The sequence below is a fragment of the Leptodactylus fuscus genome, chromosome 2 (assembly GCF_031893055.1).
Source record: "Leptodactylus fuscus isolate aLepFus1 chromosome 2, aLepFus1.hap2, whole genome shotgun sequence".
NCBI classification, from domain to species: Eukaryota; Metazoa; Chordata; class Amphibia; order Anura; family Leptodactylidae; genus Leptodactylus; species Leptodactylus fuscus.
In genome coordinates this window covers 231,388,076-231,406,264 of record NC_134266.1, presented here as the reverse complement: position 1 = coordinate 231,406,264, position 18,189 = coordinate 231,388,076, and the positions used below count along the sequence as shown (strand labels likewise).

Here is an 18,189-nt window from a genome sequence, read left to right as displayed (position 1 = left end):
CGTGTTGTTGGCGTTGATGATCCGCTTGCTCCAGTGTTTCGGCAGCTGTCAAGCTGGCCTGCCGCTAAACTCGTTATTCACTCTGTGGCCTTTATTGTTCCGGCACAGCACTGGGAAAGCATATAATGAGCGTGTTGTTGGCGTCGATGATCCACATGTTTCAGCAGCTCTGAAGCTGTCCTGCCACTGAACTTGTTCCTCGCACCGTGCCTGTAATTGTTCCGGCATCTCAGCAGCTCGCTGGGACGCCATATAATGAATGTGTTGTTGGCGTCGATGATCCCCCTTCAGCTCCACTTCAGGAGAACTCTGTTGACTTCTGGCTACCTTCATAGCTCTCGTTGTTTTAGAATTTTGTGACAAATTAGATTTTCTTTTTCCGAGCATGTTTAAAATTGGCAAACTGCCAATTTGAATTAAAGATGTTTTCCCATCCAGTGTCTCAGCATGCTGCCTGGAGCAGATCAGATAATATGCAAATGCATGTACAGAATAGACTGAGGGTTAGCTGAGTGTTTACAGAGAGATAACAGACCTGGCTTTATCAAAACCTGAGATAAGCTGCTGCAAGAGCAGTTTAATATAGTATGTGAACATAAATTCATAACAGTCGCGAAGCCATGTCATTTACCGGGATAAAAAGTAGCCTATGTGTTAATCGAGCTTACAGACTATCTATGAGTCACAACCTGAATTCTTGTGATTGAGTTGTGTGTTTTTCTGGTGGGGATTTGATCCAGTGTTCCGTGTTTTTTTGGTGGTTTCCTTGCCATTGGACCATCTGTTTGTACATTTGGTATTGGCCTTCGGAATTTACCTGAGGTTCTTTAGGTTGAGCCTCAGGTGTTGGTCATTACTATTGTCCTATCAGACGCTTCTGGGGTCTGTATAAGGAGGAGGGCTGGCTTCACTTGTTGCTGGTTTTTGTTGTATCCAACGTAGAATTTGTGGCTCAGGGAGGAGGAGTGGTTTTGGAACTATAGCTGACTTGGAAGTGGTGCCTTGTGTGTGAGTCTGGTTTTCCCCTCCACACTTCTACTCTGCCCTGTCCTTCAGTTCTGATTGCCTGGCACTGTCTTGGTGTTTGTGAGGAAGTTTGGGTTCCAGTTTGTCTTGCCCTAGTCCTGTGTTAACCCTTTCCTCACCTCTCCACTCTCCCTCTCCTCATTCTCTTGTTGCATATTGTGTTGTGCTGCGTGTCTGTTGTCCAGCACTTCCCATTCTGTTTGTTTTGTCTGCAGCTGCACCTTGGTTTCTGAAGGGGTGACCACCTTAGTATCTCCAGTCCGTAACTCTCTTGTAGCTCTCGCCCTATCTGTCGGCTAGGCCTTTGTGTTAGAGAGCCAGGAGTTGTCGGGGCCAAGGCTAGCTTGGGAACAGCTGACCACCACCCGCAGGCAGGGCCTAGCTAGCCGCCGTAGCGTCAGGGAAAGTCTCCCTCCCCTGTTCCCTTAGCGGTGCAGTCTGCAGTCCGGATTTTGGGTCTGGCCATAGACACAAACTATGTGCCAAATTTCATCCAAATCCGTTCAGCCGTTTTTGCGTGATTGACTAACAAACATCCAAACTTTCACATTTAAAATATTAGTAAGATAGGATGGTTGGTAAGTTTGGCTACATCAGTAATCTAATGTGTATGGTCACTTTAAAGAGGGCTTTTCATCACAGCCACAGGACTTTTCATCACAGTTCTTAGCATTAGGCCGCACTCCACTGATTCCAAGACAATTGGAATTTTTTTCTCTAGCCCCCACTGTTCATGAGCAACAAGAACAGGTAGTTTGGTGCCTGATGTGCTATGTAAGCTCTGTAATGTCAGAAGGGCAGGATCAGGCAGGGGGTGTGATTCAGAGCTCTAATCAGAGGCAGCCAGTGTCAGAGCTCAGAATCACACCTCTTATCTGCCATTGCCTAACAGCACCCTCCTGACAGTACAGAGCTGAAATAGCATATCATGCAACAAAGCTAAAAGCATTGATTGCTTGGGCATAGTGAGGGCTAGAGGAAAAATTCTAATTGCACCAAAATCAGTGTAAGAGCACTGATTAATTGATGCAAAGGGCTGGACTTGTTGCAAGTGGTGAAAGGTCGGATTTAAAACAGGACCTTAAGACAGGGTCAGTGTAAAACTGGCAAATTTAAAACAATGTAACACAAAAATATTGCTGTGTATTATAGAAGTGATCAAAAGATCAAGTCCCCTAGTCGCAAATTTAAAAATGTAAAAACGTTATTTCAAATTTTGCACTAAAAAATGTGTTACTCTGGGAAAAAAAACTAAGCATAATTGGTATAAAATTAATGATATTTATACCACATGCTCATTATTTTAATAATAAAAAAGGCATAATTGCTAACTTCTTTAAAGAGGACCTTTCATCACTTGGGGAACATGCAGTTTTCTATACCACTAGAAAGCCAACTGTGCCCCCGGTTAAGAGCTTCCGGTGCCAGTACCATAGTTCTTCACCGTCAGAAGGGCATTTCTGACAGTCAGTCTGGAATGCCCTTCCTCACAGCAGCGCCAGTTGATAAACTGAACAAAGCTAGGAGAAAGATTAACAGAGTTGTCTCTGCTTTTGTAGTTTGTAATGGTGGTGTGGTGGTTCGCCATCATGACCTGGAGATTCCTCAGAGCGGCCACATGAGTAAGGATAGGGTGCACCTTAATGATGTGGGTTATGACTTATGGTCCTTAGTATTGCAAGGTGGCATAGAGCGAGCCCTGCAGATGTGGGCAGACTCTATTGCACAAGGGGTCATGCAATAGAGTTATGGCGGTTGGAAGGTCTGCCAGGGGACACTTTAAGGTCATTTGGGGAGAATATTGGGAATATAGGGTCCCCCCTTTTCAGTTATGTTTTATGGGAAAATGTATATTAAATGATTAATAATGGGTTGTTGTTCACAAGCAGTATTCTGGACTTATTGTCTGCTTCCGACTCAGCGTGCTGCGGCTGGGAGGTGTTTATCCTACTGTTTTCCATAGGTGGGCCCTGTCAGACCTTCCATTTGTAAAATTGTTTATTTACCTTGTTATTAATTATCAAAATAAATTGGCTGTTGTGGCCGTTCACACTACCGTCGGTGTCCGACAGCTAGTGTCCGTTCAAAATCTTGAACGGACATTAGCAGCGGACACTAGCTGTGTCCGTGACATTTTTTATTGATTTAAATGGACATCGGGTGCGTTCTTTTACTGTCCGTGCCTGTCCTTAATTGTCCGTTCCCAAAGATGTCTGACTTTTCAAGTGGACAACAAAAACCTAAATGTCAGGTTTTTCTGTCCGCTTGAAAAGTCGGACATCTTTGAGAACGGACAGTTAAGGACACCCACGGACAGTAAAAGAACGCACCCGATGTCCATTTAAATCAATGCAAAATGTCACGGACACAGCTAGTGTCCGCTGCTAATGTCCGCACATGATTTTGAACGGACATTAGCAGCGAACACTAGCTGTCGGACACCGACGGTAGTGTGAACGCTCCCTTATCCATCGCAATCTTGGTGTCCATCTGAGTTATTTTATCATAAGTTACTAGCTCTGCATTGCAGGGAGGGGGTCGGGGGAGGGGCAGGGTTAACAGTCTGTTGTTGTAAAGGATATCCCGGTTAAGGGAGGGCCGTAGCAAAATGAAGTGAGTGCAGGCCCATCATAAGTGTGATTCCATAGTCATGCACTGTGCTGCAGCAGCTCAGGGGTTAATCCTCGGGCCCTGCTGTTTACAGTTCATGGCCTGGTCTCCGGAGAGGGGCAGGGTTAACAGTGTGTTGTTGTAAAGGACGTAGGGATATCCCGGTCATGTGCAGCCTGCTAATCCCTCCCTGAAACTACAACTCCCAGGTAGCAGCGGGCAAAGCTTTTGTTGTTGTTGTGGGACAGCTGATTTCTGAGTGCGGGGTAAGAGGTTTTGTTCGTTCCTTTGCGGGTGTTGTGTTGGGGTGTGCGGCATCCTGTATGGGGGCAGGTTGGTGGGTGCAGCCCAGAATAGGGGGACCTGATGTGTGAGGCGGGGAGGCAAGTGCTGCGCAGCAAGTCTCCAGCTGCTGCCTAGGCCTCGCACTGGGGCTGCCTGAGGAGGACACGAGCACTGGAGCGCAGCCTTCTTGTTTTCTCTCCAACATAAGTTTTCCTAATCGACTCATGAGGGAGTTTAGGATGATGCAGAACGTACCACTCAGCGAGCCCCCCCTCCTCCCTTGGTGTGCATCATCTAGCATGCCTGCTTCTATAGTCACTGGCACCCACCCAGCTTTTCTTTGCTCCTGAAAGGCAAGTCTGCCTAGAGCTGCTCTTATACACACCAGCTACCATCACTGCATAGCTAACAGTTCACACTTGCTTGAACAAGCCTATAAGGCGAATTTGGACGCAATTCTCATAATCTTGGGACCCCCGAAGGTGTTATGACTGCAACTTATAGTCAGAAGAAGAAATAGTAGTGCTCAATCTTCTAGTGACTACTGCTGCAATGGCTGCACCCTCAGGGTCTCCAATGGAGAAGTCTTAGCGCAGGGTGATACTGTGATCATTGGTCGGGCAACTTGGTTTAAGGTGAATGTTGCGGCACAGCTCCTTCCTAAATCTGCACTACAATTGGCCATAGGTAGTGCTACACGTTTTACTCTTTGCAAGGTATCTGTACCAAAAATGCACTGCAAATACATATCAGGTGACCTTAGTGTAGAGCCGGCTACTTCTGGGTGATAGCCATGGAAGAAGGTGAAAGTCGGGTGAATTTTGCTGCAGCACACCAGTAAAGATCTCTCTTTGGGTAGAGTTTTCAGCAGTAATTGACATTCTGCTGGTTTATAGGGGCTGTCCAAAACTATATATTATTGGCCCATCCATATGATAGATCATCAGTATGAGATGAATGGGGGTCCGGTGTCCAGTGCCCGTGTGATCAGCAGATGTTTGTATATTGTACATAGCTGGAATAAGTCAGCTCTCTACACTGTGCATTGCTATGCCATGCTGCACTATTGCAACTCAGCCCCTATCTACGTGAATCTAATACCCTGCTGCGATTATTCCTTCCCTGTCTCTAGACATGATCAGTTTCATCAACTCTCAACATTCTTATTTTAAGGGACCGCAAAGTTTCTTTGGGTGCTGCAATTTCTTCAGTGTTTATTGCTCTAGCTCAGTGGTTCTTAACCAGGGTTTGATCGAGCCCTAGGCCCTATGCACGGTTCATTTTGTGTACCAGTAAAAAAAACAAAACATATACCTATGTCTTGAATTTGGAAAAAAATCATATTTGATTTATCACTAAAGAAGGGTTCGGTGAATGTGCATATGAAACTGGTGGATTCGGTACCTCAAACAAGGTTAAGAACCACTGCTCTAGCTACATGCAGTCTGCTTAGTAGCTGCAGTCTGGGGTATTGCAGCTTTGTCCTATTCAAGTAAACAGAATGAAGGTGCAATACTCTGCAACGCCTCTACTAACTAGACTGCACAGATATAGTCAAAGCAGTGTAAACAATAAAGATGCTGCAATAGAGCGCCATAGCCCTTTCACTCAGCTGTAGTGCCCTGAGACTGTCCAATACTGAGACTCTAGACTAAGGATAGGTCATGAATATTAGGGCCCGTGCACACAGAGTTAACCCGCGCACATTTTAGCATAATACACGTGTATAGAATACACATGCAAAAATAACACTCCCATAGACTTCAATGAAATTTTTTACACGTTTAAAAAACGCATCAAATAACGCGATGCGTTTTTTACACATATAAAAAAAAATTCATTGAAGTCTATGGGAGTGTTATTTTTACACATGTATTCTATACACGTGTATTATGCTAAAATGCGCACGCGTTAACTCCGTGTGCACGGGCCCTTAAAGTTCACCAAACCCCCCTCTCCTCTTAGGCTGGTCTTACACAACCGTAGTTTAAGTCCGCAAATGGTCCGCAATTGAGGTTTTTCAATTGCTGACCATTTGCGTACACATTATAGTCAATGCGGCCTCGTATACCACCGGATATTTTATCCATGGTGTGCCGGGCCGCAACCGAGGTCCACACTTTTTGGAACATGTCCGCGATGGCTGCAATTCACGGCACTGCACGGACTCGCCCATAGAACTCTATGGGTGAGTGTGGTAGCTCACGGACATCTGCGGAGTATAAGTTGCTGATCAGCAACTTGCGGACCGCAAATGCATTACGGTCGTGTAAGACCAGCCTTAAACAGGTTTTTTCACTATATGCACTGAAGGGAAATTAAATTTGTTGATAACTGGCAGGCCAGATCTGTATAATTTATTAATTTATTATATGCCATCACTGTATATGATGAAAGGCCCTTCAGGGCTGTTGACACACAGGGCGAGTTTATGGCGGATTTTCTGGCTGCTAACATGTTGCAATGTACAGTGGAGTGGATGGGATTGAAGCAAATCCTACAACATGTCCATTATTGCTGCAGGTTCAGCCATTGTTTACAACCTTTGCAATGCAAAGATTAGAGGCCAAGGGCCACCGGGAGTCTCGTCTCCACTGAAAGCAGCTGCTAAAACCAGCCGATGTCAGATGTTTCTGGCTGAGGCCGGTCTGCTGCTTGTTGTCCACTGTGAACATCCCACACCAGGCCTCTTTCATGTGCCTCTAGCCTAAGTCATGCTTATGAAGACTTACTGAACCTGTTTCGTGCCTTCCTTACATTGAGCATAGCTTCTAACAATTGTAAAATGAAATTTAGTACACAAACACAGAAAATAAGGGACAGTCCCCATCACACATTGGCCTTGATTCTTCAAGACCAGCATATTATATGTATTATATGCTCCTTGATATGGCGGAGAGTTTTCCAGACTCATGACAAGGCTTGCACTATCCGAGCGGGGTTTAAAAAGGCAGAGGACACTGGCTTGCAACTTTTTTGAAGTGAAAATAGTGAGACAGATTCTTATAAATCTGCACCATTGTTTGTTTCCTACCCAGTTGTGGAATTTTCCCACACATTCTGCTGAACTATTGTATTCTGCATATTAGTCAATACAGCTTGTATCATTTTGCTGCAAATTGTCCGGGGTCACACCACCCAGTTTGATTCAAAAAGTCTAAAATGTTAATAGTTCCTTATTTTGGCTAAAAAGATGAAACAACTATTTCCTTGTGTGCCTTTGGGCTTAAAGTGATTTTTTCCAGTTATACCCTTTAATAGGACATGTCATAAAATAATTCATATGTGGGGTTGTGCTGCCTGCGCTCCTTGGATGGACTGAAACTAGTTTGTTCTTTGGATCAACATCATAAAACTGTAGTGGAAAAACCTGTTTAATCCACTTGTGGGACTCTGTTAAGTACTTTTGTACATCATTCAATACTAATGTGAATAGGCTGTGTAACCCATTAAAACCTTGTTCGCATCTGTGTTGTATGGATCTGTAGACTATGGGTTGGCAAACCATGGCATGCATGCTACAGCTGGCACATGAGAAGTGATGGCCTGGCACACTCATTGGTATTTCAGACTAAGGTGCAGAAAACACATGGACCACATTATAGTGTATCTGGTCCGTGTACTTACATAAGCTCACCGCTTATGAATGCGTTCGGTATTACGTTCAGGGGGGTCCCCATGTGGACTCCCTGAATGGAATACCGAATGCACATCTGAACCGGGTCATAGGCTAGGTTCACATATCTGCTTGGGTTTCTGTTCAGGCGTCTGCTAGGGGACCCCCCGAACGGAAACCTAATCCACATAGAAAAGCAGTTACCTTAGGAAACTCGTGGACGCCATAGACTATAATCGTGTCCGTGTGGTTTCTGCTTGGTTTCCGCACAAAAAGTGCAGAGAGGGGAACCAAACACAGATGTGAACCGAACCTCAGTCTTTATTATTTTTGCACCTCTTTTAATTCTTTGGAAGTTGCCCCTTTTTCTCTGGCTGGCAGCTGTTGGAGGGGCATCTAACTTTATATGATCATCTGAGCATCCTCCATAGTAACACACTGGTCATTGGACCCTAGCCCAGACACAGTGGAGGAGCTTGAGTGATATATGTGGTGAAATGCCCCTTCAGCTGCTGCTACTGTCTAGGTGAGTGTATATATAAATATATATAAACTCTTATGTTGCATGACACACTCAGTACTTTGATATTTATTTAATTGGAACACCGCACAAAAAAGTTTGCTGTCCCTTTCTGTGAGCAATGATGTAATACCGTGTCTCCTGAAGATAGCATGTTCCTAAGTAGGTAAGAAACCAGTGTAAGCCATATTATAATTAAAGACATACCAAGATACATCAGCAACAGCCAGCCTACTACTTGTGCAATATCTAGTCTCATCAACCACCCACTGTCCACATGCCACAGCCTGGTATCCAATCCAAATAGGCCAATTGCATCTCTCCATGTGCAATAATATAAGACTATCCCATCTGCGCATGGGATTCCATTCAGGGACACCCCCCCCCCCCCCAATGGAATCCTATACGCATAAAAAAAAAAAAAAAAAAAAAAAAAAAAAAAAAAGGTTACCTGGGAAATCCGCAGACTCCATAGACTATGGGGTTTGCGGGTTCCCTATAGGTAATCACTTTTTTATTCATATAGGTTTCCGTTCAGGGGGTCCTCAAGCAAACTTCCCGAATGGAAACCCAAGCGCAGATGTGAACCGGGCCTTAGAGAAGTCAGTAAAGTTTTGAGGGAACCACTCACCCCTAGAATGTCGGTGTCTGGAGTAATTTCTTAGGCATAATAGCTACTTGGTATGGGGAATATGAAGAGTTAACACCGAGTTTGAAGAGCAGAAAGGATGATTCATGACTTGGCAAACTTCATGTAAAATATGGAAACACGCTAAGCTTTGCCCACAATGAAATCCTGATTCATGTCCTTTGGTATTCGTGCAGAGTTTAATTGGGATTAAAAATATTAAAGTCAATTCATTATAAAGCTTACTGTGAGGACCCAGCGAAAACAGCTGTCAGAGGTGAGGGCACAGGCGCAGTAAAACAAAGCAACAGATTTAATTTCTCCCTGTGAGATCTGGGCGCCTTCCAAGTGGCAGGCTCCCATTGGCATTGAGCGGAGATGCTTCCCTCTGAATGCACGGCTCTATTAAGTTTTATAAAGAGACTCCTGAACTATAAATGAAAGGGCCAGGCTCTGCTTACTGAATATTCCTGAGCACGTAACCAATGTTGGTCAATGGCGCTGCATATCATACCGCTTTATGTTCTATCGGAGGCTTTAGTCTTTCCATATGGAGCATGAAAACACAGATCTATAATATGGTTGTAAATGCACTGGAACAGCATGAAGCTTAAAGGGATTCAATCATTATAATTCCATTTTTTTCTCCTTAACACGTAGGAATAGCCTTAAGAAAGGCTATTCTTCTCCAACCTTTAGGGTATGTTCACATAGAGTTTTTTGCAGGCGGATTTTGACGCGGAATCCGCCTCAAAATCCGTCTGCAAAAATTGCTCCCATTGACTTCAGTGGGAGCCGCTCGCTTTTTTTTTTCACTAGCTAGTAGCTGAAAAAAGAAGCGGCATGCCTTATCTTACTGCGGATTCTGTGGCTGAGTCAGCTGCAGCATCCGCGGCTTGAAAGACGCTCCTGTTTAAGCCCATTCATTCAGGCCTAATGGATGCCACAACGGAATGCAACTGTATCGGCAACCTGTCGCGGCTAGCCGTATCAAAAAACTTTTCCGCCATGTAAACGAGCCCTTAGAAGTCTTCTCCGCGCTGTCGTTCTGTAGGTATCCCAGTTTTCTTTGGTATGTAAATGAGTTTTCTCACAGCACTGGGGGTGTCCCCAGTGCTGCGAGTAAACTCTCCAGCACCGGCCTCTGTCTTCTAGCACGTCTCCGCACGATGTCTTCTTCTGTCGGCTTCTTCTGGAGTATAAATTCACGTATGCGCAGTCAGCTCTGCCATTGGGGCCCATGTCTGCAACCATTTTCTTATGGCCACTTACACGAGCATACTGTGTAAGTGGCCACAACAAAATGGCAGCAGGCAAGTGCAGTCAACTCTGCCCGATGGCGGAGCAGACTGCGCATGCGTGAAGTTTAAACCCAGAAGAAGACATGGCAGGGAGGTGTGCCAGAAGAAGATGACAGAGGCCGGGGCTAGAGAGTTTTCTCGCAGCACTGGGGATGTCCCCAGTGCTGCAAGAAAACTCGTTTACATAGAAAACCAGGATATCTATGGAACGGCGACGCAGAGAATACTTTTAAAGGTAGGAGAAGAATAGCCTTTGGGGGCCACACGGTGGCTCAGTGATTAGCACTGCAGCCTTGCAGCGCTGGAGTCCTGGTGTTCAAATCCCGCCAAGGGCAAAAAAAACATCTGCAAGGAGTTTGTATGTTCTCCCCGTGTTTGCATGGATTTCCATCCCATATTTCAAAGACATACTGATAGGGAAAATGTACATTGTGAGCTCTATGTGGGGCTCACAATCTACATTTTAAAAAAAAAAAAAAAAAAAGAAGAATAGCCTTTGATTGAATCCCTTTAAAGGGTCTATCCAACTACGTCAGTCCTCCTTGTGGCACGTACAACTAAAGGGTGCTTAGAGTTCAGCTGAAAGAGGAAGATACAGTTGTGTCCATGTTTAGTATATATAACATGACACCCAATAAAAGTAATCTAAACAGTGGATAGGTGATAACCACTATATGTGCGGGGGTCAAACTGCTAGGAAAACAACCGATCACCAGAAAGGGCGTTCAGTGTGTTACATTGAATGCAGCAGTTCCAAATTCTATGGGACTACGGAGTACAGACTGGAGTGACGTGCTGGACCACTCTAACATTCAAATGGGATACAAAGGAACGCCATTTTTGCAAAAGTTTGGTGTCTGAGCAATCAGACCCCAACAGATATGAGCAGGTATCACCTACATTGCATCTATTGGATCAATAATCATTTGTTATTAATTTAAAGGGGTTATAAGATTACAGTTTTAACAAATATGTATAATAGTACGAAAATTTCATTTGGGTCATAGAAAAGCACTTTAATGTACATTATATGAAAATAACAGTTTTATCTACTGTCATCCATAGACACAAGAAAGGGATCATCATGGAGGTTTCTTCCTTATCTCAGGTGTCATGTGTCCGCTTCTTAAATGTGGCCCAAACCTATGTGCCCAGTACCAAAGTGGAATGCCACTACACCCTGCCAGCCGGTATGCAGGGTTCTACCAGCGACTGGATCGGCATCTTTAAAGTAAGAAAATGGGCCTGTGGTTTGTACATGGTTCTAATATGCTAGGTCCCCTCTGCTTAGCTCTATCTTATCATACGTCTCTGTCTGTCAAACAATATGGCCACACTTTTACTTCCTAGAATACTGTTTGATGTTACATTTCTAGGTCGGAAAAGTGAGATAAACTCTGGAGGCGATATTATCATGTAGCTTTTCCTAAAGCCCCTATGTATTAAAAAAATCATTCATAATGGATTTTTCCAACAAGAGTCTTAGGGGATGTCTTCTGTATATTTTAAGGTAAATGTATTTTATAAAATAAAAAGAAAGCTTGTGTCTTGTCTGCGTAACAGGTGGGAGCCTCTTGTATACGGGACTATGAAACCTTTGTCTGGGCAGTGTCGACTGAAGCACTTGCAAATGGATCAGAATCTCACTGCAGTGTTCAGTTTCAAGGTCAGAAATCTATGTCTTGGGAGTCCATGATAAGGTCCTATTAAATATGCTGTTGCAGGATGAGAACGAGCACTGATCGATGTTGATCGGTACTCATTCGCATTGGCCAAATAGGGAGTCCAAAAATGCAGAACATGTGTGACTCCAAAATGTATGTAATAATGCACATAGAACGCAGATTTGTGATAGCAACCTTACAGTACCCTTAGCTAATGGCACAGTCAGTAGCACAGTCACCCTGGTCAATTATTGGCCCGGAAATCTATCAATATAGTAAGATCTGAATATGCTACAGAAGGGACTGCTTGCCCTCCAACCATTAAGTTAAAGGGATCCACCATTCAAAACTTTTTTTTTTCTCGTTGACATGTCAGAATAGCCTTAAGTAAGGCTATTCTTCTCCTACCGTTAGATGTTTACTTCGCCCGCCGTTCGGTTAAAATTCCGTTTTTCGTCAGTATGCAAATAATTTCTCTCGCAGCACTGGGGGAGGGCCCAGCGCTCAAACAGCACTGGGGGTGTCCCCAAAGTTTTTAATGGTAGAATCCCTTTAACAGTATCTCACTGGAGAAGGCCACAATTGCAGTATTTTTCATACTGATGACCTGTCTACAGGATATGTCATTAGTATCAGATTGGTCCGGCCCCAACACCCGAACTATGAACCGACCTGCTGATTCGACTGCCAAAAGTCATATACTAAGTATACAGCAGATGCAGCCCTGCTCCTAGTTAAGTATACAGAACAGTGCAGCGGTGTCGCCTGGAACTGCAGCCTCATTCCCCTTCACTTGAATAGGAGCAACACTGCTTTTGGCCATATACCTAGTATATTGTCTCAGGTGGCTGCATCAGTGAATCGGTTTGGATGTTGGACCCGACCAATCTGATCAGTATCAAAAATCTTCCAATTGTGGACAACCCCAGTCTGGTCTTACCAACTAAAGCAGATTGTCTCTCAGCATCCAGTGCCCTCTACTTTTCCTGTGTTCATTATTCCCACAGCACTGTGCTTGGCTAGTTAAAATACTGTACAAATGCCCAAAGTTATTTCCAGTATTTATATGTAAATTTACTCAGTGCCAGACTAAAGCAGAATGCGTGGGGGTGTCTGACATTCTATGTCAGATTTCATGGGGAATAGAGAGTTGGGCATGTTTAATTTCAGGAGCAATACAACATAACAATTCTTAGAGCTCTGCATTGTGCTGTTCCTCTGTTATTCCTCCTAGAAATGTATGGTTATATTGACAAATGAGTGTTACTCTGACTGTCCAGTCATTGCTGCTAGTGCCAGGTTATATAGGGGTATACGCCTTTAACATAGTGAATGGTACTTTGCAGTTTACAGTGTATTCATACTTTTTTGGGAGGACTAGGAAAGGTACAACACAGAGTTCTGACAAGTGATAGAGTGTAAGCTCTTGTGAGTAGGGCCCTAAGTCCCATTTGTCTCTATTTGAACCCTACAAATGGTATACTGCTGTGGAATATGTTGGCGTGTTATAAATAAAATTTATTATTATTATGTTCCAAACTTGTTGTTCTATGAGGAATGCAAGCATTTACTAAAATATACTTGTCAGAAAGGTGACCGCTCCTCTTTAAGACGGTTCATGTCTTTTTACACAAGCATTTGTCACCCTGCAGCCTATTATTTACCACGTCCTGGTGAGCAGAAGTACAATTTTCGCTATGTGGATCACCATGGAGTCGTGAAAGGAATCAGTGAACCTTTTGTGTTCAACCTACCGCGTCCCTTAGAAGACTTGGTTACGCTGGAAGATGAAGAAGCGTCTCTAGACATGATCTTGGTTGTTCCTAAAGCTACTTTCTTGCAGGTATTTTAATGTCTTAATTCTTTTACGTTCATTGAAAATAAAAGCTGCCGTATCTGTGTAAATGTTTGTTTACTCGAACCAGTTTTACTCATCATATTACATATTATCTTCCTTAGCTCCTGAAATTCAACATGTCCAATGCTTATTTCTTTTAATGTTTGCCATCTGGGATAGTCTGGACATATCCATACACATCAGTCCCACAGAGATCGACAAAGGGCCATGGTCACCTTAACACTATTATCTGCTTAGCACATCCATTTTAATTTATATGCTAAAAATGGATGATAAAGTATTTGTTGGCATTTTTTGTTTTTCCCAGACAGGATATTGTTATCTACACTTTTTGTGTAAGATAAAAAAAAAACAAAAAACCTGACATCAATATTTACATTTTGTATAACACAAGTCTATGTAAAATGGATACAAAAAAGATTCCCATTCTTTGGCATCTGTTTGTATCCAGTTTTATTGTGTCCAATAAAACATATTCTTGGGGATGATAGAATAGCACGATGTTGTCATAGCCAGGATTAAAATGAAAATATCTATCATATCTATCTAACAAGAAAACTCTGCTATCTGCCATCTTAAGAAAAAGATGGAAGATCTTTAATGGAGACTAAAGACACCACATATTGACCCACAAAGGGGTCTTTATCATGTGCATTTTATAAAGGCTCTTGTGCGGTTCCATTCGTGGTGGGTTTTTTGGCCTCCATTAAAGATCTTCCATCTTTTTGTCAGTTTGCTGGGAGAGTTTTTTTTGGTTTAGTAAATTTTCCACGAGAAGAGACTGGGTACTGCCATGTATTCTGAGGGGAGAGTTATTCCCCAAAAGGCTGAACCTTCCTTTGAGTCTATCTATCTATCTATCTATCTATCTATCTATCTATCTATTATCTATCTGTCGTTTAATTTATCATTTCATTTTTCTCAACAGCAACAGTTGGAGCTTTCCCAGCAGGAGAGGAATGATCTGATGAGAGTCAGACTTGCACTGGAGGAGGATGTGGGTTCTCTCAAGAAAAAAATCAAGGATCTTGAGGCTGCCCTGGAAACCTCAAACAGCAAAAACACCACACTCAGCCACGAATATCAGGTGTGCATGTCAGTCTTCCAGTAACATACAGAGTAGCAGGTGTTTTATACCTAAGTTCCTCTTCTTTTACTTGATACTAAATGTACCAATATAAATTACCCTAAAAAGATATCAGTTATTTTTGGGGGTAGAGATTTTTTTTTTTACACTTGTAAAGTATGCCAGGAGGATTATAGTTGCAGCGATGTGCAAATTCTTCTAAATGAACTATAAACATTGATGCTAACCAAGTGTGCATGTTTTTCCTTTCTGGCAAACATACCACAGGGACAAAGCATTGGCTATTAGTGTTGAACGAGTAGTAATCAATCAAATACCTCGCTGGCATAGGAATGTGTGTAATCCACCAAACACGAAGGGGTTAAACGCTTCAAATATTCGATGCATTTAACCCCTTGGTGTTTGGCCAAGTACATGCATTCCTATGCCGGCGAATACTACTCGCTCAACAATATTGGCTATGTTAGACTGTGTTCACACGTAGGAATTTGCCGTGGATTTTGCCCCCGTATCCGGAGCAGATTCCTCCCAGAAATCGCCTCCCATTGTTTTCAATGGGAGGTAGAGATCGCAGCAGGATGTTGAAAAAAGAAGCGTCCTGATTGATCTTTCCACGAACGCTGCGGCTCAAGACTCCCTGCAGATTAGCTCCATTCGTCCGGGCCTAATCAGGAGCGCGATGCATCAGCATCCTGTCACAGCTAGACCGAGGCAAAAATGCTGGCAGCAAAAAAATGGAGAGGAATCGCTGTCCACAATCTTAAGTATAGCAATAAGGAAATGCTTTTTCTTGGTGTAGGATACTTGCTAACATACCATTTCAATGATTTTACAGGATCTCATTTTGAGGGAAAAGCAAATAAGAGAAGAACGTGATGGACTGAAGTATAAGGAAAGTCAACAGCGGGATAAACTTGTGATGGTTGAGAACACTGTGAGAGATATGATTATAAAAATGCTGGAAAAGGAGAAGAGGCTTGACATGTAAAACATTGTTCTTTTCTAAGTTATCTGCCTTTGTCAGAAATTTTTTTTAGAGAGCGTAATCAGAGAACTTATGTAAATTTGTGTTTCAGCAGGTTATAATACTCTAGATACAGAGAAGTGTCCGCTGTTTATGAGCAACACACATGGTACTGATAGGCCATACGTCTGAGATTTTAGAGCGCACCATCGGCCTCGATAGCTGTGGCTTTGCAATGAGTCATTTCCCAATATACAATATCTTTATAGCACGCAGAGAGATGTTTTCCTGTTAGAGAGCTCCATATACCCTGCATTGACATAGAAAAACAATCAGGTTCTCCTTGCATTCACCTCTATGGCAAATTAGAAGCAAACTGTGTTACTGTATACATTGATCACTGTATGCTGTGAGCTCCCCCTAATGGCGGTTGTGGACAGCAAGAGTTTTACAATTGAACTCTATATTTATGCAGGAAATTTGGAGAGGAGGATCAGAAAAACAGAGCTCTTTGTGCCAAAAAGAATTAGAATTGAATAAATCTGTGCAGGATGCTGGACATAAAGGGAACATAGCAAAGGGGACATTCACTGTATGATTTATATTATTTATGTCTCCTATGCCTAATAGGAAGGTATTATCAGAACTGCCTTTCTTGCTGTATAAGTATTTTTAGAAGAATAAAGGAGCAGATTTAGGCACCTTCTGTTCAACACTTAATAGGTTGTCCGCTATGTGTTGAGCAGTCAGGTTGGTTTCTGCTTGACTAAATATACCAATATGTAGATAGAAACTACTGCATCAATGTATCTCAGAGAACCCATTGCCTGCATTTAGCAGCAATGATATATATAGATATCATGTAGACTTTAAAGACAAAATCTGCAACAAAAAAAGCTGCATTTCCATAACATGGGGCCTTAGTCTAAATCTGTCTTATGAGACGATTTGTGAGTACACAGAGGGTTCAGATTACATGTTGTCCATAGAGGTCTATGGAGGGATCTGCTGAGTGAGGGAGAAACACAGTCATCCTGTTGCAACTAATAGTAAACTTTCTATTACACCCCGGAGTTTTATTCACATCAGTATTGTTCTGTTCTTCTCTATATTGTCCTCCATGCTGCCACAGAGAAAGAAATCAGAACTTGCTGTTTTAGCTTTGTCTACAGTATGTGCTGTTTATGGCAGACATCCTAGTAGATATCCGCTATCTCTCCGGGACAACTGAGAATTAGAGATGTAGTTTGCAGAGGGGAAAACTGCGAAAAAGAATCCAAGTCATATAATGGTCAGAAATAGTATTATTCCTCATGTACACACATGGCAGCTTATCTTGAAAGTTCACATATGCATGAATTGAGTTGAGCATGTTCAGTTCCTCTTACCCCTGGCCATGAGCTACTATTTCTGAATAATGCCACACCTGGCTATACATTTCTCCTGTAGTTGCCACCTTTCAAAATCCACAATAGCAGGAACTGGTCTTATGTAGTGACTTACAGAGTGTGATCTCAAACAGCCAATTTCCCCTCTGTGATGTCCATATGCCTAATAAGACATATAGACTGGGGCTGTCCCGGTAAGACTATCCCTTTAATTTTCATCACTGAGGCTCATTGTGAACTGAAGAGTTTGTACCAAGCTAAACAGCTTATAATTATTGTTATATGCTCTTCTTTGTTACTTAGGCTGGGGAAAAAAATTGTGTCACTGGAGGAAGAAAAGGATGAGCTAAAACAGCATGTTACAGAGACGACCTCAGAGTTGGAACGCTCCCAGGTGAGTTTCGTAGGGTGTGCATGATGGGGCTTCATCCTGAGGTCTGCCATGACAGTTTATCCATGTCTAATCTTGCCATGTTCTTGCATCTTCTGTCTTAGCACATTCAGTTTTTGGTTTTAAGATCTGTTTGGACTGAGTTACAGAACCAAGCAACATTCATCCTCCCATAGGGGAATTGTGTTGGAGCACCAGAGCCCCTACATTCTGGTGTATAGTTGGGGTCCTAAATGCAGGACTCCCTACCAATAAAACATTGATGGATAATTCTAAGGATAGACTTTGGCTCCTAGAAAAATAGCTGTTTACAGGGCCTAGACCCATCATTGTTGTGTCCCCAAACTTTTATACAGTGAGGTATCTATTTTTTTTTAATATGTGCTGAGGTCATCTCTATATTTGTATAGCTACAGATGGACGCACTGCGTGAAAAGCTGCGTTGCACACAAGATCTACTCTCAGCAAGCCAGCAGAAAGTGATGCTATTGGGAGAGGAACTAACAACAGTCTCTACTATCCGGGACCGGACTATCTCTGACCTTCACAAGAGCCGTCTGGAAACTGCTGACCTTGCCATGAAAGTGTCTGACTTAAGTCTGAGGTATAAGGAAGGTATGGGACAGTGGTGGCAGGAGAAGACCGCTCTTAATCATAGTATGGAGGTAAACATGATGGAAATATGATTGATTTGTAAGAACAAGTATTTGCCACCCTTCCAGGCATCTATTAATTTATATTTATCACACTTACGGATACTTGTATCTTTGATTTAAAAGGAGTCTATCACCAGAACCTAGCCTATCAACCATGCAGATAGGTTAGTGTCACCTGAATCAAATGGTGTTTGT

At 42.9% G+C, this 18,189-nt stretch overlaps 1 protein-coding gene across 2 annotated transcripts in view; it reads left to right on the top strand.

The window, feature by feature from the left end:
- The first annotated feature begins 3,832 nt into the window (after nucleotides 1–3,832).
- CALCOCO1 (calcium binding and coiled-coil domain 1) overlaps nucleotides 3,833–18,189 on the top strand; it is a 30,144-nt gene continuing 15,787 nt past the window's right edge. Inside the window, exons 1-8 of one of the 2 annotated variants that reach the window (XM_075265812.1) lie at nucleotides 3,833–3,902; nucleotides 11,052–11,217; nucleotides 11,550–11,652; nucleotides 13,303–13,493; nucleotides 14,437–14,595; nucleotides 15,431–15,579; nucleotides 17,251–17,341; nucleotides 17,749–18,003. In XM_075265812.1, the coding sequence (XP_075121913.1) occupies nucleotides 11,071–11,217; nucleotides 11,550–11,652; nucleotides 13,303–13,493; nucleotides 14,437–14,595; nucleotides 15,431–15,579; nucleotides 17,251–17,341; nucleotides 17,749–18,003 (1,095 nt within the window). In that variant the 5' untranslated portion in view covers nucleotides 3,833–3,902; nucleotides 11,052–11,070. Of the gene's footprint in view, nucleotides 3,915–11,051; nucleotides 11,218–11,549; nucleotides 11,653–13,302; nucleotides 13,494–14,436; nucleotides 14,596–15,430; nucleotides 15,580–17,250; nucleotides 17,342–17,748; nucleotides 18,004–18,189 lie in introns of both variants that reach the window. The other variant, XM_075265811.1, reaches the window with a different exon arrangement.